The sequence below is a fragment of the Charadrius vociferus genome, unplaced genomic scaffold, assembly GCF_000708025.1.
Source record: "Charadrius vociferus isolate BGI_N301 unplaced genomic scaffold, ASM70802v2 scaffold31, whole genome shotgun sequence".
In the NCBI taxonomy this organism is placed as follows: Eukaryota; Metazoa; Chordata; class Aves; order Charadriiformes; family Charadriidae; genus Charadrius; species Charadrius vociferus.
The window spans coordinates 3,309,189-3,333,949 of record NW_009646966.1 but is presented as its reverse complement, the minus strand read 5'-3'; the positions used below and the strand labels follow the sequence as shown (position 1 = coordinate 3,333,949).

Below are 24,761 nucleotides of genomic sequence, written 5' to 3'. Positions count from 1 at the left end.
TTACTCTTTCAAAGTCCCAGATGCTATGTTGTGGAAGGTCCCACTCAGTTTTGGTGCACCTTGATTATTGTGATACAAGATTGTGACAGCTGGGCATCCACCCAGCTTGCAGGATATCTCCCCAAGATATCTGCAGGATATATCCTTGCAGGATAACTCCCCAAGCCACGGGGATGGTGCTGTAGGAGCATTTAGCTATCCGTGGACTGTGCTATGAGGGTGGTCCAGCTTGCCCAGAATCTGGTTCACCTGATCATGCAGATTAAGAACGTGGTCTGAACTCATCAGCTTACTTGTGACCTGTCCGTATTTCCTTCCTGGGTGTCCCTCCCATGGATGCCAGCAAACGGGAGGGTGAGGGAAGGCAGATCTCACTTCAAAATGCAGTCAGGTTTTAGAAACATTCCCAGGTAGCACGTGTACCTTTTGAACAGAGCTGATGTATGTGCTTCACTTGCATTCAGGTATGTTAAAGCATAGATTTACAAGTGTGTTTATTTGAGCTGGCCATTCCCATAAGAATTGGGTGGTGCTGTAGAGAATGCTGATTAAATGATCATCATGTATTCAAGGAAACTTTTTATGCAGGCATTGTGTTGAGATACTGTCAGGCTCTCTGGAAGAGATTCTGTACCTGTGCTCTCAGGAGATCAGAGCGCTGTAAGGACCAGAAGCAGGAGAGGTGCCAAAACATTGAATCCCTTAGCTAATTTTGAAGTACTCTTCAATAAAGCTAATGTGTCACTGAGGCCCTAGACTAGAATTGATTTCTGTGGCAATAGTGCATTAATATTGGTGTGGGGGTTTTTTACATAGACTAGAATTGATTTCTGTGGCAATAATTAATCTAAGTGCATTAATATTGGTGTGTGGGTTTTTTACGTGACTTCCTAATCGTCTGACTCGGTATCCATTTAGTGTTGATAGCAGCATAGCTTATCAGGGGCTTGTATCCAAGATGCTGTGGAGAGACAGCTGAGGCTCTTCTAGCACTTAAGCTATTACTTTGCTGCTCATCCACCAGCAGTGTTGATACTGCTAAGGAAGACCTTGGGTATGTCACAGGGCTCTGGGGATGAGGGTGGAAGGGCGTAAGAGGTATTCTTCTCGATCATGTCAGTCAGGTAGGATTGGATGCAGGACAGCCCTTGGTTGTGGAGCTGATGTTTCAGGGGAGGCATTGGCTTTTATGGACCTTCTGGAGGAATGAAAAATGCTGGGGAGCGGTGGGATCCACTTGACAAAGTGGGGCAAGATGTGTGCCAACAGGTCCTATAATCAAGTTGGGATGGAGGGTTACCCAGTGCTTGCTTTTGAACAAGTGACAAGCGAGTTCAGAGGTTATGGTTAGGGACTTAGAGAGGACTTAAACTGCTCCAACATCTGCTGGAAGGGTAACGTGGTTTGGTGCAAGTAAGCCAGGAGATTTTTGGAATGTGTCAGAAGTAACTTCTTGACACAAGCGTTCAATGATCCAACTAAGGGAGGCAGTCTGCTAAACCTGTTATTCACAAACAGGTTTGTTACCAGTTTGGAACTGGTCAGTTCTTCAGTGAAGGCTGATGGCAGCTTTAGGAGCATTAACCATGAAATGGTGAAGTTTAAAAAATGGAGAGACGAAACCACTACTTCAACAACAAAGAAAATAAGTCACACAGCAGACACTGCGCACACGTCTCATTCTTGGCTCATTACCGTTAACATGTTACCTACAGCTCATGCCACGGCCACACTAAGGGAGTCGTGTTCCCATGCACCTGTCCTGACTGCTGACTGGGCAAAAGGACACACGTGTTCTCTCAAATCACCGATAAGTTGGAGTCCTGCTTTCTATGGTCAAATTCAGGGTATAGCACATAGCTTACTTCATCCTGGGTCGGAGGACAAGGATGGAGGCTGCAGAAGAACAACTACACAACAGTTCAGCTTAGTGGCAGTCCTGTCTCCAGGGTCTTTGGAAACTCTTCCCCAAAGTTTGCTTTTCTGTGCTGGCTTTACATAGCCAGCATCCTGCACTAGACATTACATGGGTTGCCCTGTCAGGTGGTTCTTACATGACCTTAGATAACTTCATTCAGTTATTGCCCCTGTCATCTACTGATGGTGGCTACCTCCTCATGTTACTTTGGGTGCTAGTCTCCAGGCAGGGTTGTTCACTTGTTTTAGTTTTGAGTCACAACCATCACTAATCTCCAGGCAAACCTTGTTTACGTCCTTCTACCAATCACCCTCAGTTTCTCTTGGTTACAGCTAATAGCGTTCAAGATTACCGTTCACACGCTTGTCTCTGGTGCAAGGGAGGGCTGGGTGGATTTGCAGACATAAGACAGAAGGCACCGTTAGCACGTTTGCAGGTAAGGTTTGATAGGCCAACAGGCAGGGCTGCTATTCAGAGGAACCTCAACAGGCTGGAGAAATGAGCTGGCAGAAACCTCATGAAGCAAGGGCAAATGCAAGTCCTGCATCTGGAGCAGCAGCGTAGCCCTCTGTGACACTGTGAGCTAGAGGGCAGCTGTGCAGGAAACACCCTGGGAAGAGGTGGAAAGAACATCTTCAGTCCGAAGAAGAATGGGGTGGCAGATACCTTACTGCTGTCTCAGCCACCTTCCAGGAGGTAGAAAGGCTGAACACACATTCTTTGTACTCTCTGTACAGTGACAAGGTTGCAAAGTGACAAAGGCGGTTGCAGCAAGGGAAATTCTGACTATATGTATTCACCAGAAAAAAAAACCAAAACAGACTATGAAGTTTCTGAAACATTTGAACGGGTTACGTCCCATCGTTTGAGAGGTTCAAAACTGATGAAGGCCAAGACAAAGTTGGCCATGCTTTGAACTTGAGGGGGTTTAGGATGGACCAGAACTCCCTTCCAAACTAAATTATTCAGTCATTTAAAGAGTCTTTATGACTCCTATGTTTTGATCATTTTATCTGAGGAAATGTGGTGGAACCTTGTAGCTTGTGAATTCCTTATGTCTAGTCAGTGACCTCTGTGTTTGAGGCTGCCATCTTTTAAGACAGCTTGGTCTTGTTCATGAAAACCTGACAAGTTTCGGCTTGCATTGTTGTAAACAAATAAAACTGCCTTCTTAGAGGGTTCACACCACTTTTAGCACTTTGGATTAATTATATGGCCATTATACTAATGGAAGCAGCCAGATTAGGTAATTGAAGTCATCTTGAAATAAATTAGATAAATGGTAGCAGAAGCAGCCTTATGCTTTAAAGCTCAGAGAAAAACCATTTTTAAAAACTATCTGTAAAACTCCCCCAAATACAATGAACTTTAATGTAAATTTTTTATTGACCAAACTATATTTTAGGAAAGGATAGGAGAAAAAAAATTGTGAATCCTGATGCAGCAAAAAAACCCCATTCTTTATTTCTTAGGAGGAGTCTGCTGTATTCTTACTTGATTTTTGTTGAATTTAAGGAATCCATGCTAAATTATTTTTAACTGAGGATTTAATGCCTAAAGTATTTTTAGGATAAATCATTCACTAAGAATAAATCGCTAAAAATCCATGTTGTGGAACTTCAGTTTTGTGTCACAGAGTTGGTGCCTCCACACATTTTCCTAGTACCAAAGTTCTTTTCAAAATGGAAATGCTTCTTAATTAAATTAATTCTTATAATAATGTTTCTGTTTCCCCTGGTTGGTAAAAAAATCAATAAATTATTTTTTTTGTTATTTCAAGAGGCGCAGTTATGCAGATCCTCGTTTAACAAAAGCTGAAAATACGCAGAAAGCCATATCCCAGGTGTACTTTAAAATCATTAAATCATGACTGGATTGCAGGAGATGTAGGTGTTGCTGCCAACGTCAGTAGAATGCTTTTCCTAACTGCCATTATCTAGTTTAATTTTCAGGTATTGTATTCTTTTAGATCTTCTTAAATCCAAGATAGAGTCAAGTATTAATTATATTCCTAGCGCTGTCCCTGTTTATTTTAAGGACAACCAAAGAGAATATTTCACAGCTGGTAATTCAGCTAGATAGTGTGTAACTGTGAGTGGCAAGGTCAGTTCATGCCCTGCTTCTCTGTGATGCTCCCGCCTCACTCTTTCTTTTTTGTGGACATCAGAAATAATCAGTAATGGCCTGAGATTTAGTATGGTGATGGCCTGTAGTACAGCTCTACAGATTCACTGGGTTTTATTTTGCAGTTGCTGGCTTTAATAATTTATTATTGTAATGAGGTTTAAAGGCTTTAAAACCCTCATTTGTCTCATATCCAGAAACATAACCAGCTTCTTAAATATGTTATCGCTGATAGAATTTATAGTTCTTTGTTATAATACTTTTGGCCCTTGAGACTAATTAATCAAGTCTGAAATTCATGTGCTTAATTTTGGTGAGCCAGATTGATGCGAAATACATAATTAGCCACTTTGTTGAAGTGTGCATATTATGGTTCAGTGACTAATTTTCTGGTCAGTGAATCACAACCTTATGTCTCTTTTTCGTATTTAAACACTTCAGATTATGATAGTTCTAGTATTTAAAGCCATTTTAGATGTAAAGATCTAATTCATGCTTAGCATTTTGATAACTGTCTCTGCTTTACAATCTTGTAAGAGAAAAATATTTATTCATCTCTCTTTAAATTATAAATTTATAATTTGTGGTTTATTTTAGTTACAAGTTAAATATAATTATTGTATTTAGTTTTGTATTCCTACGGTCATGGAATGTAACATGGCAAAAGGGTTGGTTCAGGTTTTAGAAACTACGTGTTGGCAATGTAATATTCCATTTTACAAATTTACAATTCTGTATCTAGAAATGAGATCAGTCGTAGATTGAATGCTTCTAAATATTTATTTTGAGACACTTTAGAAACATCTCACTTTAAAGCAGTAAATTGTAGGAAAATAAAACATACCTTGCTTATTTCTAGTTTGGAAAACATTTGCTTTATACTTTGTCATTGCTTTGAGGCTTTTATTCATGTATCATCTAACAGCTTCACGTATCACTGAGGAACTTCGCTTTGACATATGATTTAAGCCTTGAAAATCACATCACTAGAAACTCTGAGTGGCTTTGGCATAAGAAGAAAAATTTAATTAAGAAGCTTTAACATTTTTACTTCCTACCTAAACTTGCTCATCTGTATGAAAATATTATTGCAGTACAGTCTAATGTGTCAAAACCACTCCTAAATAATCAGGAGTTTTCAGACTTCAGATGAATTATATGTTGTATGTTCTAGGTTTTCAGTGTACAAAAATGAGTGCATGAAGTATTTCAAGTATCATATTCTCCGAGGGAGGTGAATTGTCAGGCAGAGGGCAGAAGGGAGTATGATATTTGCATCACTTTGTGTGGTTCCATAATTTACCACATTGGTGATCTCCCTCATGTGTTTACAAGCGTGATGCTCTCTCTACTCTGTATAAATAATACACCCATGCATAATGTTGCTTAAGGTGTTTATTTAAAATAGAAGTGGGTTGGTTTTTTGGTTTTTTTTTTGCATATTCTCTTTTAATTTGTTTTTACATTGAGGGGACAAATACGTAGCAAATACGGGTTGAATCTTTTTTTTACTTCATGTAGTAATACCAAAAGTTCATTCTTCCTCCCAGCTGAGACTGAAAACATGGGTAGTTTAGTCTTTGTAATACTTGGCTGTAAAATTAAAATTCAGAGGAAACAGGATCCGACTATGAGTCAGTATGCAGAACAGATGAAGCATAGAGGCCAAGAAGAAACATTCTTTTTCTTTCAGCCCAAGGTCTTTATCATTACTGAGAGCAATGTCACATTTCGTAATTGTAGGATATGAGTGCCAGACTGTGATCTGTTTTGATCAGGATTAAAATGCTGATGCTATTTCCTTGGTTTTGTTATTGTTTCTGCTGTATTTTCTATTAATGTTTTTACACTAAGACACTGACTTGCCAACTAGTTTCAGAGTGCCCTGTGTCATTATTTCAAATGAAGCCACTCATTCTCACCTTTCTTATCCTTTTGGAAGTAATTATTGACTTGGAATTTTTGATGATGCTGAAATAATCTCCAAAGTGTATTTCTTTCCATAGTGCCTGGCTTCATAGAGTCTGACAAATTGTTTGGCATAGGAAATGGATGCAGGGTCAGCCATTCATGGGAAGTTGGCTTACATATGGATGCCAAATCCCAATTGACTTTAACAGTGATAGGTAGTACTAATGAAAATAATTTTCTTACGTAGGATATAATGCACATTTCTACCCCTAATTCCAATAGTAAGTTATATTTGTCATTTGAGCCAAATATTGTGGAAGCAAATAATTTACCATACGTGGTATCTCAGTGTCACCTCATCATGCATTTCAGCTCTGCATAATATTTTTTTCACCTGTAATTACCTAATTGTCTCTCTAGCCTGCTAAGAAAATATTCCTTCAGCGTGACATCTTTAAATTGTGCTTTTGTTCAGTAGTTTACAGTGTTGTTACTGTGTAATGGGTTTTTATCATTAATACTGTAGGATAGCAAAATATGAAATTATGTTTATGCCACTGTGCTGAAAATAAGTGTTGCAATCCAAGTCAATTTTGAATTTCAACTGCTGAAAGCAAGATTGGGAAGCAGCCTTGTAAGTCTCAACCAAGAAAGAGGCACTTCCCATGTCTTTTTTTAAGCCAAAGCAATGTGCTCCCAGTGTTCAGCAATAGCTAACAGTGGAGAAAAATGCTCCTTAGCAACAGGAGCTCATGAAATAAATGAAAGATGTAAATGCAGCTTTAAATTAGGGCAATAGTGTCTGTCAGATTTAAAAATGTGGAAATAGATTCTCTGTTATAGACAGGAGGAAGGCAAATATAAAAGCTCAGAAATATCCTCTAAGTCAAGATGGAGAAAGAATTTACTCTGGTGCATGTTCCTTTCACTATGAGCTGCCAAAAGTATGTCTGTGGTGTTACAGTGCGTCTGTTCTTCTGTAGGCTTCTGGGAAATACATTGCTCTAAAGGGAATGGAAGAGACGATACATTTTTTAAAAATTTCCCCAGTCTAGGTTTGTGTCGGTAAAGTTCAAGCTCAGAGAATCTTTTTTACTGACATTTGGAGTGAAAGCTTTAGTGGTCGCTTCTTTTTCCCCCCCCTCCTGTAAAATACTGTCATGGTCAGATCACTCCTCGTCTTGCATACAGTGTCCTTCTGGCAAATGTTATCCATAGAACACATTTAAAACAATCACAGCCATGTATCTTTGGAGAAAAAGGTTGTCCTCTGTACAAGACACAGCTAAAAATCAAGAACTTTGGTAAAACAATAGGAGTAATATTTTTTCACTAATGTTTTGTATAGGTTTGTAATTGGACGAGAAAAACCGGGACAAGTGAGTGAGGTTGCACAGCTGATTAGCCAAACTCTAGAACAAGAACGCCGCCAGAGAGAGCTGCTGGAGCAGCATTATGCACAGTATGATGCAGATGATGATGAGGTAACAACTGTCTAGCGTTTCACTGTTCAGTGTTTTTTAATGTTCTGTTTTCTCTTCCTAATTCCTGCTTGTTAATTGTCACTCAGAGGTCAATTTCTGGCCCTTTTCATTACCTCTGCTGCTGATTTTTGCAGATTTTGATGATGAATCTTATTTGAAGAACAAAGTTACTGAAAAGGTTTTCAGCATGGATTTAAAATCCTTGTTTTGTTCCAGAAGAGCAAATATCAAATCAGTCAATGCTTCTGTAATCATTGCTCTTCCTCTGAAGGTGTATGCTTTGTCTGAAATAAGGGATTAAAGTTGTTTGGCTTGTGCACTGCAAGATTAGGTTTTTTTGTGAAAACTGGTAAAAGTAGCCTTCTAACTTTTAGGAGGTTGAGAAAGTTTTAGATTATTTTTTTTTTCCCCTGGAATAACTGATGCTCTTCTTAATTCAGAACATTAGGAAATTTTCTGAAAATTCCAGGTAAGACCCATCCTTCCATACACTGCTTTTTGTTTCTGTGTGAACAGATATTCTGCAGGATGGAGAATTAATCTACTTTGTCTGAAGCGTGTCTTGATGTTCACGCTTAGTGCCTGGTGTCCCAATACAAGGTTTTGAAACTATCAACTTTATACAGTAAATTTTCCATAGTTTCTTCCCGTTCACTTAAAATTCCTAATATGCCTGAATACCAAGATACTTGGAAAGATTAATGCGAGAGCTTTTTCAGAGACTGCTGTCTGTCTGCTGCCTAAATTAGCTGCTGGGTTAAGGTAAATGGCAGTTGCTGTAACAAACTGCTTTCACATAGCCCAAGCATACCACCTTCATTTCACATAATGTTGAATAATATTATTTGAAACGCCAGAGTCCATGTATTAGTGTGGGTTTGTCCCAGGCCAGATTTTTTCTTTTATTTGCAGAAGGAGGCGGTAGACATGGAGAGATAGAGAATTCATGCTATGCGTGTATTTCAGTTTAGTTTTCTTTTAGGTACTGAGACAAGGCTTCTAAACATTGAAATAGAGAAAAAAAAATACTCTGAGATAAAACCAGGATGCACTCAGATTTTAAAACACACTGTTAAACTAACATTAGGTCAGTACCATCAGAAGTGTCCCAGAAGACTAAGCAAAAACCTTATCTAGCCCCAGTGATGCTTTCACTCATTTTAATTTCCACTGAAATTAAAAATAAAAATATTTTAATATGTTTTAGAATGCATCCTATCATAGCTGCATACTTAACTCATATAAATAAAAGGTGTCCCCGTCTGTATTGGGGATGCGTATGTATGTGTGCCTGTGAGAGACCACGAAGGTTAGAAAATCCATATCTTCTCTTTTCCCTCCTCAAACTATAGAAACAGGCAAGTCTTTTAACTTCTGTTTAGTCTAGAATTAAAATTCAAGTTCTTGACTAATTTCTTGAAGGAACTCTATCATCTCCTCCAAACCGAAAAAGAGACAACTCCCTCTAGCCTTTGGAACAAGAGACTTCTCACACCCCAGTGTGCTGTAGACGTCAGAGTGACATCATTTCATGGTAAACATAGTCCGATAGCTTTCATGTTGGCAGGAGAGTTGTGTCTCAAATGTCTGATGTTCAAATCCTTCTCACCGTGTACTCGCATGTAGAGGGATTTGTGGTTGAAAGCAGACCTATGTGAGTAATTGTTGCATTACACCTTTTACCTAGAGGACGCAGCCACCTGCAAAAGATCTCAAAGGTTTGTGTTGCTTACCTTCGTGCACCACACAGATGTCATAACTCAAGATCTGCCAATAAAGAAAACGTTAAAACGTTTATCTGCCAATAAAGAAAACCATAGAGATCAATGCTGATCCTGGTAGTACCTCACCCTTCAGTAGGAATTGTCACTGTGTTGATGCTGACGGTGATACTTTTCGTACTGGTGACCACACAAGTGTTTCTCAGTGCAATAATGAAAGAGGGCAGGGATGAGTAGGTATCAGGTACTTTTTGTGATGTGTTGTCTTGCCCTTCATGAAATTCAGTAGTTAGAAACTCTTAATGCCTATTCACCACATAAATTTTTAACACAAAAAGTACTAAATGCACAAAGTGTTTTCTATTTGTAGTACCTTTGGATGATAGAGCAAAATCAAGGTAGCGCAAGTAATGAACAGACTTAAAGGCATCTTTTCTTATTGTAATGCTACATTGAGGATGATGGCCACCTCTGTGACCATGACATGCTTTTTGGCCATCAGCTTATGCAGTGCAGTATGTGAGGACAGAAAGAAGAAGAAAGGAAAACATCTACCAGGGGAGATCCAGAGTATCATCCAGGACCTCTTTTGGAAGGAGAAGGAATTAGGCTGCAGAACAAATGCAATACTTCAGTCCTTAAAACCATTGGGATCGTTGAAGGTCATACCCATTTACTACATGATGCCATATATATATATATATATGGGAAGCGGGTGGTAAACCTTATTCTCAGAATAGACAGCTGGGCTGTAGTTACTAACGTATGCAGTGAGGCATGTTCCCTTTCTTAATTAACAGACTTATTAGAAGTAGATTTTATTGGGAACCTGCAGCAATCCTGAGTATTTATTTTTTTTTGTCACCTGACTATGCCATCCGAGTAAACTCACATAACTTGCACCATTCCTAGGCAATTGACATAATGGGAGCTGGGATCTAATGCACATTAGACACAGTTCAGAGACATTTTTGGTCACCACAAGCACTTCTGCTCCATTTACTATCAAATATGAGCATTACTACTCTGGGCTCACCTTCCTCTGTTAGGGTAAATGTGGCTGGGTTTATATTGCTGTATGCTGGACACCACTGCTAGACACCATTCTTTGGCTCTGGTAAGCAAGGAATCTTTCAGCAAGAAAATCTCAGTTTACGCTGTCTGAATTAATATCCAGAAATGTACAAAAACCCCTACCCTTTTGAGTTCATTTCCTCAAAGTGATAGGGATTCTGATTGCATGAAATTCAGGAATATTTGGATTCCTGAAGGAGTTTCATGCTGAGGTGGCACAGAATTATACAGGAGTTGCTCAGCCTCAGAGCTGTCAAAATGTCCTGTTCATTTTCATACAGTTCTTAAAATATGGTAGTGTGGATCTCCAGCTACAGTGCTGCATAAATAAACAAGAAAAAGATCTTTATTCAGCCCTCCGTTGAGACTGTCAAATTCTGAGCCTCTGAGACTTTACCACAAAGACAGCAATAACATATCAAGTTTCCGGAGCAGGAAATCAGTGATCTGTGTTTGAGTCCTGGAGTCACTGCACATGACTGCTTGGTAAAGCTGGTCAAATCACAGGAAGAGAACGCGTGCCAGGCGTGTGCAAGTCCTGGTGTTTTATCTTGCTGTGCCACCAGCTGGCTGGATTTCCTCTGTTTTGAAACTTTGGACAGTCTTCATCATAGCCCAAGCAGCATCTAGGTGTTTTAGGAGGATCCAAATTCTTTAAAATAGCAGCATTATTGAGACAGTTTTGCCTTCTGCCAGCCAGTGTGCACTGGACTTGAGTCAGATGCTGAATTAGAGAGACACTTGTTAGCCTGCTGTAACTTCTCCTTCCATTGCCTTGCAGGAATGTTACATGACAGTTACTTGTTGGGGAAGATTCACGCTAACACACATCACGTTTCCAAAAGATACATCATTTACTGTATAAGTAATCCTGGAAGAAACATCATTTACTGTATAAATGCCCTGCATCCCTGTACTTCAAAATCTGCTGTTACCATGGGTTGCAGGCTGTCACAGAGTTGCACGATGCTTTCAGCTGCTCCTTCAGTTCAGTCTTTGCATGGAAGTGGAAGAACCTTGTGCAGAACTGACAAATGCTAAAAGAAAAGGGATCCCCATGCAAGACAAGCTGGATAAATGTCCCAACAGCTCGCAGTTTGTTGTTAAGCTCCCATGAGCCAAGCAGAGCCAGTAGTATCAGTTATTTCTCAAGTACTATTTAGGATAGGCAGTGTTGGCGTTTCCCAATGAGCCTGTGCTAACGACAGTAAAGCTGGGAGAGTATGTTGTTTCAGGTGCTGCCTCTATATAGCTTGCTGCAGAGTTTACTCATCACCGGTTCATCTAGCTTCCTAAAATCCCCCATCCTTTAAATTTGTTGTATCCTGTCAGAAAACAAAACTCAAAGGCTTCAAATTAGGCACTGTCTTTGTATTTCCTATTTAGGATGTCAAGTACGACCTGAGTCTGTATTCTTGACTGGAACCTTTTGACTTCCCTGTGTTAACACAGTGTTTGCGCACATTTTAGTCAAATTCTGCCATTTCATGGAGTTTTGATTTGAACATGGTATTATCTTCGTCTTCTACAGTGAGTGGCAAAAGTCACATAAAGCAGATGACCTGTTCCCCTGAAGGCTGTATATGGTGATGCAGGATGTGAAATTAATAACATATTGCAGAATTCTCTTCACTCTGTGGCCACGGACAAGTAGTTTTATGCAAGTGATGTTTTAATGTATTTTAATATCAAGAATAGTCATTTGACTATTTTTTCATTTTTGATTCTCATTTATCAGGACATTCTGAAAGCAAAGCAACATTAGAACTATTGAAGAAAATCTTAATGCACACACACACACAAAAAGAAAAATGTTGCAATGTGCTTGAATGTCTAACACCCAAAGAATACATTTGTTAAACAAGATCTTTCAGAGAGTACCTTTTTTCCAAGATGATTAATATGAAGCACTCTTGTAAAAGCAATGATTGATACTATACCAGTCTATTTTTCTTTGCTCTTTTGAAAGAATTAAGTATAAACCATCTGAAAAATCAAACGAAGAGGTGGTCTTGAGTTATTTTTATAGTACTTCAAATGGTGTTCCCTGATTGTGGGAGAGTTTCAGCACAAACAAAAGATTCAGCTTTGTTATGGTGATTTGGGGAAGGTCTGTCTCCATTATCCTGGCTGGTGCTGCTGCTCCTTCTTTCTGCTTGGGAGTGTTAGGCCTATTTCAAGAATTTACAAGGCAATTAAACAATGTGACTAACACATTTTCCCTTTTAAAGTGGGAAATTGCAGTTCATGTTTGTAAAGATAATTTCATGCTATTAGCTGTGGTAGCATATAGCAAAATTGAATGGCGAATATCAGAAGCTGTTGCTGGGGATGGGGTAAGCAGAAGCCCTAGGTGCTACTGAAATGAGAAATAGGTCTTTTGCATGGATGAATTTTGCTCATCAATACAGACTGAAGAGTCCGAGATTTTCCTTCAAGAGCATGTAAGTTTTCATTGACCATTGAGTAAAAAAATATTACTGTTGTTGTCAGCTAAGAAAACAAAATGTATTGCGGGCAACCTCAGGCAGCTACAATAACAACTTTTATCTTACAAGGCTTTGTTATTTTGAAGTAAAATAACTTTTGTCTGTGCCTTGGTGCTTCTTGTAAAACACTGAATTTCCCATTCTAGCTTACTGGCGCAGGGTCTGAACAACCTTCTAGGAGTTTCATGTGAAACAAAAGTCAGCAGAGATAATTTTTTCAGGGAAAGTATGTTTCATGTAGTTTATGACATATATTTCCTTAAAATACATGGCAGTTCTTTTGAACCTGTAATTTGTGTTTCGTGTGATTATAAGATCGGATCCCTTTCTTTTGAAGACGAAAGCAAAAGTCCCCTTTATTTCCGTGTTGTAATGTGTTTGTGTCATCCCGCTGTCTTGTTTACCTGAGCAAACTGCAGTGCTTTGCTTTGATGACTACTTTTTGCATTAATTGAAGCAAAAATGACTCTGCCAATCGACACTCATTATGTACAATTTGAAGCAAGATTTTCCTTTGTGTTCATTTTAAGCTGCCTGATGTCCCTCTCCAAACACTCTGGCTCCCGAGGCCAGCAGAATACTGCCTGCTCTTGAATTTTTCCTCTGTATAACTTAGTCCTTCGTATCTGCTCATTTTTCTTTTTGTATGAAATACGTCTTTTTATTTTAAGTCTTTGGAGGAATCAGTTTTAACTAAACTCATCTGTTTTATTCTTTTATCAAAACTGGTAAATATAATAAGGATTTTGCATTAATATATTTCTTTAAAATGCACATGTAGCTGAGCCTGATCTGCTTTTTATGTAAACTGGGCATGAGTTTGCTAGTTAACGATCTTATTTCTACCTCCTCTTTGCATGCTTCAGAGATTTCTTTGCCACTGCTGATGGACCTGCCAAGATGGTTTTTTATATAGACATGATAGTTGTGTATCACCTCATAGATTTTTCAGGTATAACAACTGCAAAATTGTCAGTACATGGATTGTGTTAGTATCTTGTCCCCACAGTAATTCATTTCATTGAAATCTCGCTGGGATTTTAGAGATAGTTGTTCCGCTTCTTGCCACCCTTATGGTGTGTGAAGGTGGTGTTACGTGCTCCTGGAAAAAGCCAGGAGAGTTAGCAGCCTAATTTTCTGTTTAGCTAGTAACTGCACATAGCTGCGGGGAATAAAATAAAACCAGAAATTACCACAAGTGTAGCGTAACAGAAGATTTTCTCTGTGTGTGTGAGATCTAGACATACAGACTGATAAATTTAATTTCAGGTGGTTTTTTGTTTCGCTGTAATGCTAACATGCTTGAAAACTCCAGTGAGGTGTTGTGTGTTCTTTGCTTCTGTTTCAAATAAGGAAAAAAGAAGCAAAACCAGCTGTTATCTTTTTTTGTCAAAGACTACTGAGCTGCTTAGTCTTAGTACATATGAAGTATGTAAAATAAATGGTTACTGTTTATTTCATCAGAGATCATGTAACTATTTATTTACAGAGACAGAGATAGCTCTCCGAAGAACTGTTTTACATTTACAGTGATGTTTGAAGTACGGATGGGTCGTGCACGTTGGTGACTTACCTTCTTTTTGATAGTTTTTTTAACATCAGAAGATTTCACCAAATCGTTCTATCCTTTCTGTGTGTTTCAGCTTTGTTTTTTAAACCTTTAGTGGTTTTCAAAAAGGAGAATATAAGTTTTTCATGATCTTTAAAGTTCCCTTCCAACCCAAACCATTCTATAATTCTGTGTGTTATTCACCCAAGAAATGGTGAGGTTTTATTGCAAGTATAGCACCCTGTTGTTGGATGCATACAAATCTCTCTTTTGTCTGTATGTACTTGTGCATTTAGACTTAACGTGCTTCCATGCACTGCTTTTTAATTGAGAGAGATTTACATAAGTCTAAAGAACAGCTGGGAAACCAAATTAAGGTAGAAAGTTGAGACTCGAACTGTTGCTCGGACGTCTGAGTTCTTACATCTTGTTTTGAAAAGTTCTTGTGACAAAAAATGACACTAATAGATAATCCGAGCACTACTGGGAATATATTTCCAATAATTATATTATGTGCCTTCATCTCAGGAACTGAAAAAGCTCGTGAACAAAAACTTGAGTAGTTCTGTCAAAATTTTGGGTTTATTACTGTATAAACATGAGAAGGACTGCACCCCTTCCCCCGCCCTTCCTTTTCCACCTATTTGTTGAGTCCCAAGCTTTATAAATCCAGATGTGGCCCTGAGGGAAGTGTTTGCGTTATAATATGTTTGCATAGTCATTTGCATAGCCTGCGGGCTATTCGTGATCCCTATGCGATGTACTCCGGCTTTCAGAGGGAGCCCCGCTAGGGCGAAGTGGTACCCAGCCACCTCAGGCGTGGGGAGAGATGAGCACAGGTGTACGTGCAAAAGATTGTCTGGGCGACTTGGGGTTTTATATTGCAAGCTTTTTCTTTTCCATATTATTGTTTTATTTTGTTTAACCTTGACATACTGATTGTAGCTTATGATTTTTTTAAATTCTGTTTTGTCAGCAAATTGTTCATGTCTCGTGGTTGACCAGCCCAAGAAGCACAAGCATTTTCTGTTTGAAACTGGCTAGGAGCAGCTTCTTATTCAGGCTGAAAATTCAGTAAACTCTGACTTCAGTCTCTGAATTTGTCTCTGACACTCAGTTTCTTTTTCCTGCTGTAGTCTTTCTGTGTGGGTGGGACTTTTCAATTGTTAATTTGTTTATAAAGAGCAAACGAGTGGATTTTCAATTTCGGTGTGGAATATCACTGAAGAATTGCTACCTCCAGATGGCTTACAAAAAACTAATCAAGGTCTTGCAAGTCCTATTCTGCTTTTATTTCTGTTTGGAAAAGATTTCTTGTTAAATGTGAGATAAGTTTGGAGAGGTCATCCTATGGAGCAGAGGGCCTGGTTTGGAAAAGGATGAAAACCATTGAACTATACAGCCAGTATGCTTAAGCACTAGATTCTTAGTTACGGTTTTCTCCTCTCTCTTAATGTTCTGAAATACTGTGGTGGAGTTGTATTTTTTTGTCTGGTAGAATTTGTAAGTACTGGGATTATAGCTAAAGAAAAAGATCAACCTTTTTCATATGCAGTATGCTGTATTTGCACATAGCACAATTAGCTTAATTACTCTTTGAACAGTCTCTGCTTAATAAGAGGATAACTGGAATTTCTTAAATGCTGTAAAATTAAGACAGGGGAATATGCTACAGATGAAGAAGATGAAGACATGGGACCTGTCCTTCCAGGAGGTGACATGGCTATTGAAGTGTTCGATCTCCCTGAAAATGATGACATGTTCTCTCCCAGTGATGTGGACACCGGCAAGCTTGCTCACAAATTCAAAGAGGTAAGTTAAAGATCAGAAAATATTACTGAAATATCTCACTGGAATTAGATTTCTAGTTATCCCATTGCTCAGTACTTGTTTTTTCTCTTGAATACTAGAGTTCATTTCTAGCTGTTTATAGACTTGGTGGTGTTGAATGACTCAAAAAGTTCTGCTTAAAAGAAGTGGAACTGTTCTTCGGAGTTTTTTTAATATCAGCTTTCAGGTGACTGTTGCATTGATGGAGGGTAACGTATAGTTTAAGTTTTCAGCACAGAAATTATTCTCCCTCATCACTTAGTTTGCATTTTTTGACCAGGAAGACAAAGTGCAAGTTAATTCATTACTAGCATGTTGCTTTTTCTATTTTTTTTTCTTTGTAAGATTCCAATCAAAAGTGATCAGGAAAACCAAACAGCAAATGCTAAATTTCAGTGAAAAGGGACATGGGGACCTCTTCCTATACCATTGCACAGTAACTCATCAGTCTATAGCGGCGTCATATCTTTGGCCATGTGTACAGAAAGATGCTATATCAGGGAAGCAGGCGCATTTCAAGCTGGTGTTTTACCAAACCTCTGTGGTTCTAGAGTTTGTGTACCAACTGAGGCTTGAATCAGTGGTGTTTGTTGTGGTCATTGAATTCGTGTAACTTAACAAAGTAATGAGAAACATTTCTTCTGTATTTTAGGTTGTTCTTTTGATGTGGTTAATTTCTGAACTTCACTGAATTCTGATGCAAATAAAGATGTGGAACAATTGGCTTTATCTTAGCCCACAGTAATGGGCTGAGTGATGTCAATAAAGAACATTTTTCTTTAAATGCAGTGAAGATGGAGGGCATGAAAGTAGCCAGAACCTCATAGGATATTGGAGCAGCAGAGTCCTTCTGGGCCCATAATGGAGTTTTAAAAGAGAGGATCTCTTTTTACCCTTTTTCCCCTATTCTCTCCCCTTCCCTTCTGTTCACTCAAACCGCATATTTTATTTTCTGTAAATAGGTGTTGTTATTATTTTCTAGTGAGAGTAATGTATGGAAAGTAATCAGTCACTGAGTAACCTGTCTTTCCCTTTTCTGCTGATACACTTTTCAGCCTTTGGAAGCTTACTGTTATTCTTCATTGTTTCCTGAAAGTTTTTTAGTTTACTTAGATGATGATTTCCTCACTCCGTATTTCAAGTTCCAGGCTCTTACGCAGATTAGCAGAACAGTTTACTTCATTTTCTAATACTTTGCACCATACATAGCAATACTTTCTCAAAATGGTGCCGGTGTACCAAGGCTGTGCAAAGCACAGATGCAGAGATGGGCAAGACACTGACCTTTGAATAAATTACCTGTAAAACTATGCTGGAATACAGTTTCCCTCAACTTAGGCTATTGCCGTACTTGAGCATGTCCAAACTGATTTGAAGCTATTTGCAGAACTGTCTGATTTAGTGGCCTCAAAACGCCGGTGTGGAGGAGATCAGATTAAGGGACTTCGGGATCCTCCACTTTAAGTGTAGATGGCAACCCGAGAAGAAAACGTTAAATGCTCCTGTGTAAGAGTGGACTCTTTTTCACTAACCCACGCAGTTACCACTGTTACGAGCATGCTACTTTTGTTTCGCTGATTGTATTTAACAGTACACAGCTGCATTTTGTTGGCTGCTACAGAGTACATGTATTTTTCTTGGTATTAGCCCTGAATTCTTTCAACACTAGAGGACTTGTTCACGATCATGCTGCACAAGCCCACACAGTGTTTTCTGGAATTGTATTGAAAGAATAACTGTTCTTTCTTGTTCTTACTGCAAAGATTAATGAAAGTATTAAACAAGTGGGTTCGACATAATCTTTAAGCATAATAGTTTGACCTAATTAGTTGAATTCGGTCTTTGCCATGAAAAATGTGCTCAAATACTTTGAGAGTGCTCTTACTTGAAATGCCTTGCTTTTGGAATGGAATGTCGGAAGAGAGATGGCCATTCCTGGATGAATCACTGTTCTTCCGCAAGTCTTGTTTTCCTGGCTGTGAAACAGGAAAACTGGGATCGATTTTCCTTAACTGCTTTGAGAGAAAGAGCTAGAAGCTTTATTTTAGCTGTGGCGATTGAAGAGAGACAAAACCTGTAGGGAGAAGGGACATCTTATGTAAGAATTAGGTATTACATTTCACATCTTAATAAAATCCATGAAAAATTGATTATGATTATAATTATTATTATTATGTTCAAGAAATATAATTATGATATAAATTTTCATGGAGATTATTAGATTCCACTGGGTATTTTCTTTCCTGCTGTACTCTAGATATTTAACATTTCCTAGCTTTTCATCCCATTCTACCTTTTGCAGTCTCAGATGAATTCAAGCTATTTGCTATATATCTTATTTAAAAAAAAAAAGTTTTATAGTTGTGAAGAAGATTAATCAGCTTTTCAAGACATCTTTGCAAAGGAAATGTGCCAAAAATTATTCAAAATGTCTTTTGTTAAAATGAAGCCTTCACAGTTTTATATTGACTTACAAAGCATAAAAAATACAAAATAATATCTGCCAAGAATTTGTTTGGCATTATATAGGACATGGAATAAGGCATTTCTGTTCCCCTGTTGGAAAACTTGCTTTAAAATTTTTAACTCTGGAGGCCAGATTTGCTTGCCAAACAATTGACCTTGCCTGTTTTTCAGTCTAACCCATAAATGTGTTAGTATTTCTCATCTATTCTGCAAGAATAATTAGTTCTGTTAAAAAAAATAAGAAAGAAGACAATAGTAGATGTCCAGTTACACATTTGTCTGTTCGGCAGGAAAGCGTCTTTTTTCTTCTGCCTCAGTGGGATCTGCTGTACCATGTACTGATTGAATGATCTGACTGCGTGCTCAGTATTCATTTTTTTTTAACTTAATAACAGAGAGTATAAAAATAACTGTTAAAACCATCTGTACCTGAGCAGATTGCCATTTATGCAACAATTTGGAGTTTATTTGTATGTAATAATAAGCTGTTTAAGTGCTGCTCACTGGTTTGTAGGGTTTTATAAGAGATGGGAATGGACTGTAGGCAGGTAGCCTAAGGCTTTGAGTCTTGGCCTTTTGATTTCATTATTAGCTCTGCAAAGGACAAAGTCTAGCTCATCCATCCTTCCCCTGATTTTATCTCACTCCAAAACAATGAGGTAGCAGAACTAAGCAAAGGCCTGGCCACTTTATAAACACGGTAACATTTTGAGGTGATTCTTTCATAATTTTTCACTTCTAACAGAAATGGAATGGTGAGAAAAAACAGTTCTCAGCCTCTGAAAATTGCAGATCAGAAGTTGGGTTGAGTGAGCTCAAAAATTGCAGGTAACCTGTTGCAAATGCTAATTAAAGTATCTCCTTAGTGTCCTCTACTATGTGTAATTACAAAAAGGTATATATTCTTCTCAGCTTCCTGGTCTACTGGGTGGGGTAGCACCACCCGCCACTTCTTGTCATTAACACCAGCTCCAGGGCTGCCGAGTGCCCTGTTCCCAGCTGCACTGGCATCTCTCCGTCCATCCTGGAGCAGTAGCCCTGCTTTCATGTGGTACTTTCTCAGGAACCCCATGTGATCCGCAGGTTAGCTGCGTGCCCCAAGCAGGTTCGTTCTGGACCCATGGGCATTCCACCCGCTGTTGCGCCTGGTGTGCCTCCACATGTTACGTGTTTCTGCAAGCTGTTACAGGCAGTGACTGGGTTGCATTTGAAATGAGATCTTGCATCTGCTTTCACTGAGCACTTGAAGATTCATTACACTTTTCAATGCAAAGTCAAAAGGTGAGCATAAGTAACATGATCCTGGGGATGAGAAGTGCTTACAGTCTCCTCTGGAGTCACCAAGAAATACGTGGTGGAAAGAAGATTCCTAAATTGTTCCTCAGGTGGAACTGGTTGCATCAGCGTCTCCTTTATTCCTTCCAGCTTAAATTCAGTAATTCTCCACCAGAAAGGATTTGGTTTATTCACTAGATCAGTTAAGGCTGATTTGCAAACCAAACTGCATCTGAGAGTGTGCGTTTCGTATGCTGCAAGAAGTGCAAGAGGTCCCATGAAAAGGGAATTTCAAAAGTAACTCAGCCTTTCTCAAAGATACTTGTACTGATCAGCTCTGTGATGGCTCCTGTTATTTTGAAAATTACTCCTCTCCTCCAGAAGAACTTCTCTTTTGAATTATTCGTACATTTTTTTCCTAGCAGCCTGGTCTTCAAGAATGTAGCCGTTGCTTCACCAGAGATGATAATTTCTGGTTCAGTACAACTCCCTCATGTACTCCATTAGCTCAGCATAAACTATTCCCAAAGGCTCCTGTTAATCTTGTAAGAGAATTAACCCCTATATAAAACATGCTTTTCCGTAACTATTCCTGGTATTCATAAATAATGGACAAAGGCTTTGTCTCCACTTCAGTGCCAGCTCAGGCTGTAATTCAGGTTTTGCCCTTGCCCTCAACCCAACACACACAGGTCACTGACTGAGATTAAACAGCGCTTTAGATATAAGGTTTTGGGGCCTGTTAGAAATGTGTACGTGCTCCCTGCTTTAAATAATAAAGCAGCAGGGATTTGGGTGCAGACCAGTATTGGGTGCATGTGCATGATCATTTCCATTTGCATTGGGGTTATGCTGTCGAAGCTGCGGTTCGATTCATAGTTCAGGGTGTTCTTGAAACCTGTGAATAGCAGACCTGGGGGGTGAAAGTAAAGATGTTTCAGGACGCTGCCTAATACACTCAGAGAGCTACTGAGTATTCAACACACAGGATCAGACTCACGTAGGTTAGTCCAAAAGGAATCCCCCTGGAAAGTGCACAGGTGGATGCCATATCCTCAGCACTGACGCTCTAACTGGGCAGATCCAATGTTATTGTGGCACGCTGCTTGGTACTATAACTACAACCTTTAGCACACTGCCTGGGCTGTTAATCTACTTGCAATCATTTTGTGTGCTTAAATGCCGTTTCCTGTTTTTTACAGTTTCCCCGTGTAGCTGCTCACAATTGAGATTAGCTAGCTTGAGCAGAATAACTCTAGCTAATGGTGGAGAAGGACAGCACCAGTTTGCCTTTTTTATTGCATGAAATAAACGTATGGAATCTTCCCTCAAGGTTTTCTTGACTTCTTGAGTTGTTAAATCACTTATTTCCATGTTTGCTTTTTTGTAATGTGCCTGCTTTAATCAATGCAGTGGGACTTTCTGACAGCACTGGGACGTATTTCACGTTCACATCAGAGAAGAGCAAAGCTCAGCAGGGTAACATCTATTTTTTTTTAAGCATAAGACATTTGGGTTTGCTAAACAGATTGGATGTTCCGATATGAAATTATGAGTGGTTAGACGGCATCCTATCTTTAATTAGGTTGCACAGACTGAGTCATTTTGCAAGCTAGACATTTTAATTTACAATCTACTGCACTGCAGCACTCTTCAAGGCCTTCTGCTATGTAATAAGGTATTCAACTTGCAGCACAGGCTTTAAAAATACTGGAGTACTCTCTGTGACTTCACTTGTTTATTTTATATTTTCAATTTTAGTTGCAAATCAAACATGCAGTTACAGAAGCTGAAATTCAGAAGCTGAAGACGAAGGTAAGAATCAATATATGGTTAATACATGCTGGGGTTTTTTTCTCTCTCATGCAAAATCAGATCTGAAGACATGTATCTTTATGTGGGTGGAGAAGTCAACGTCCTTATTAAAGGCTGATTAAGAAGCGCAGTGGCTCAGCTAAATCTTGTCTTGGTGTATATTGTCTATTCAAAGTTTCAAGTAAAATCTTAAGTGCTGCTATTAAGAGAAACTGCCAACTTGTGTAGCTTCAATTAAACATACATTTTAAGGGGTATCATAATGACTAAATGGCAGATTTCTAGTTTTACGATTCTAATGCATTTTCTCAGGTTTCTAAATTGTATTTGGAATGAATATTCAAGGCTAAGTTAGTGGGGTTTTTATCTACCAGTGATGCTAGAGTGTCCTGTTTATGTTAGTTCCTTTTTTCACTTTTTTTTTTTTGGTAAAAAACCTCATTTATTTAAAGGTATTTAATAAAAATTACATTTTTACATGCAGAAGAAAAAGAGCTGTTTCATATTGCTGCAGTTCTTTTTAAAAGGTACTCTAGAAAGCAAAAGCCTTACCAGTTTAACAGAAAACATTATCTCACAATCGGTTGCTGTTTGTTAGATTGAATTTACTATAGCAATAAAAAGAAATTGTATTTTTTGTACTAGGATAACCTTTATGGGAAGTCAACTGATAATTCAGTTGTTGAGTAATATTAGGTATTATAATTACATCCTTTTCTTTGAGTTTGAGTACATTATAAAGGAAATAAAAAGAAGACAGAAAATTGTACTTCAGAAAAAGATTTCAGATTATTCTTTCTTTCTAGCAACTATTTGCACTTACCGTGTATTTTGCATAGTGTTAATCAAATCTGAATAAATTATTATTAAAAACAAATTGAGAGTGCAACAGTTTTCTTTAAGGACAGTTTCTGTTGTACTGTTTCAGTTCAGAAAGTCAGAAATCTTTTCTCACTGCTGCTTTCTGGTTCCAGTCTAGCAATCAGAGCTGCACGGTCAATCCCTTGGGATTGTGCCGAGCCCCGTTGACTTCATGGCAATGGTGCATGGGTGTAAACAATCATCTGTGCAAATCCGTTTGGAAAATGAGGGTTAATGTGCCTTTTTGCATTGGACTTCTTTATCTAGTGTTTTGAACAGAGCCGAAGAAAATGTGGCTAGTTTAGGTATATTACTAATAAAACTGCAAACAGGCTATTTTCTTTGTGCGTGTGTCATCCATGATGCTAGTAGAACTGCCTGGAGTAAATTAAACATTCATGATAAGTAAACAGGGACTTTAAGGCATTTTTTGTTTTCTGTAAATTCTGGGAGCTAAAATATACAAGCTGCCGACAACTCTACCCTTATCCAGCACCAAACATTGAAACCTGCAGCTCGCTTCAGCTGGGAAGTGAGAAGCCTAACACAAAAAAGCATCTAACAACAAAACTAGCAAAGGAAATAAGGTTTATTAAAAACTCAGCAGTAAAATTTGGAGTTCTCTAAGGCCGCTTGGAAAAAATCATTGGACTTCATTGGTGCCAAATAGTGGAACTTGCACTGGAATTGCACTGGTCGTAGAGTTAAGCAGTGCTGATACGTTTGGCAGAATTAGCACCTGAAATTTTCAACAGCAACAGCATATTTTTCTTTGCTGATACGTTTGGCAGAATTAGCACCTGAAATTTTCAACAGCAACGGCATATTTTTCTTTTCTTACTAGCTCCTTATAATTCAGTAAGCAAGTTTAAAGAAAACAAGAGCCATATATTTATAACAGGTTCTCTTTGTCCTCTCAATAGTTCTGGCACAGTTTCAGTATTGGATGCAAAACTCTGCACTTGCTTAGATGAAAAAAGATTCTAGGTTATGACCCGATGTTAAATTTTGCATTGTGCTCCAACCTCTTTTGTTTGGCTTTCTGTATTAAGCAAGATTATGACATGAAAACAGACATTGCAAGAATTCAATACATTTTCTAATTTGGGTAAAAAAGCAGATAGATTAGATGCAATTGTTTGGTTTTTTTTCCTATTGTTTTCTAAATTGTTCTTAAATCAAATAGAGAAATTGAATTGCCCCTAAAATAAGACATTTGTCATTTTATGAAAGTGTGTGAATGCTTTCTAACACCCAAGTCAGATACATAGAGCAAAACACATCCCCAGTGCTGACTGATTAACCCTGCAGTTTGCTTGAATACTCGGCTATTGACATTTTTAAAGCATGTTGGTTATCCCAGAGAAGCACAGAGGCTGCACTGGCTGCAGAGAGCAAAGGTTCTACTTCTTTTTATGAGGAAGAATAATGTACATATCAGCCTGTGTTCGTTGTCTTTGAATGCTCTTTTCACTGCTAACATATTACTTTTATAGCTATTAATTCACTGGTTTTCACTGTTCGTGTGGTTTGAATTCATCCTAAACGATTAGGCTGCACTTTGCACCTTTTTACTGACTGGCATCTCCACTCTTTTGTTCAGCTGCAGGCTGCTGAGAATGAGAAGGTGAGGTGGGAATTGGAGAAGACCCAACTCCAGCAGAACATTGAGGAGAATAAGGAAAGGATGATGAAATTAGAGAGTTATTGGATTGAGGCCCAAACCCTGTGTCACACGGTGAATGAGCACCTCAAGGAGACGCAAAGCCAGTATCAGGCTCTGGAGAAGAAATATAACAAGGCAAAGAAATTAATCAAGGATTTTCAGCAAAAGTAAGCAGCTACGCCAGGCACAGCAAATGACTTAGTGGCCAGATAGGAAACATATATGTGATATGTTTTGAAATATGAAACCCTCTATTAAACACCTGTAAGGTAAACACTATTTTTCACTTTTTTTCGTGTGTGAAAAACACGAGCTCTTTATCCTGGAAAAATGTTTGTAATATTCAAGTATTAGTTGAGTATTGTTGAAAAATAACACTATAAATAAAGACTTAGCCTGTAGTATTCCAGGTTGGAAAGTTTCAGAATTACTAGATAACTCAATGTGATTGCGAACAACCAAGAGTAATCATAGTAAAGTGTTTGATTAGCGAGGTTTGCAGTGATTTATACTGGTATTGTGTCAGCTGGATTAACTCCTGCTGTGTACTAATGTAACATCAAAACCAAAATTGTTCT

The 24,761-nt window shown here is 38.5% G+C and overlaps 1 protein-coding gene across 3 annotated transcripts in view; it reads left to right on the top strand.

Moving 5' to 3' along the window:
* The window catches only part of PPP1R9A (protein phosphatase 1, regulatory subunit 9A), a 142,430-nt gene that overhangs the window by 93,609 nt on the left and 24,060 nt on the right, over positions 1-24,761 (top strand). For all 3 annotated transcript variants that reach the window (XM_009895349.1, XM_009895348.1, XM_009895347.1), the window contains exons 5-8: positions 7,302-7,437; positions 15,927-16,082; positions 21,603-21,656; positions 24,121-24,350. In XM_009895349.1, coding sequence (XP_009893651.1) covers positions 7,302-7,437; positions 15,927-16,082; positions 21,603-21,656; positions 24,121-24,350 — 576 coding nt within the window. The remainder of the gene's footprint in view (positions 1-7,301; positions 7,438-15,926; positions 16,083-21,602; positions 21,657-24,120; positions 24,351-24,761) is intronic.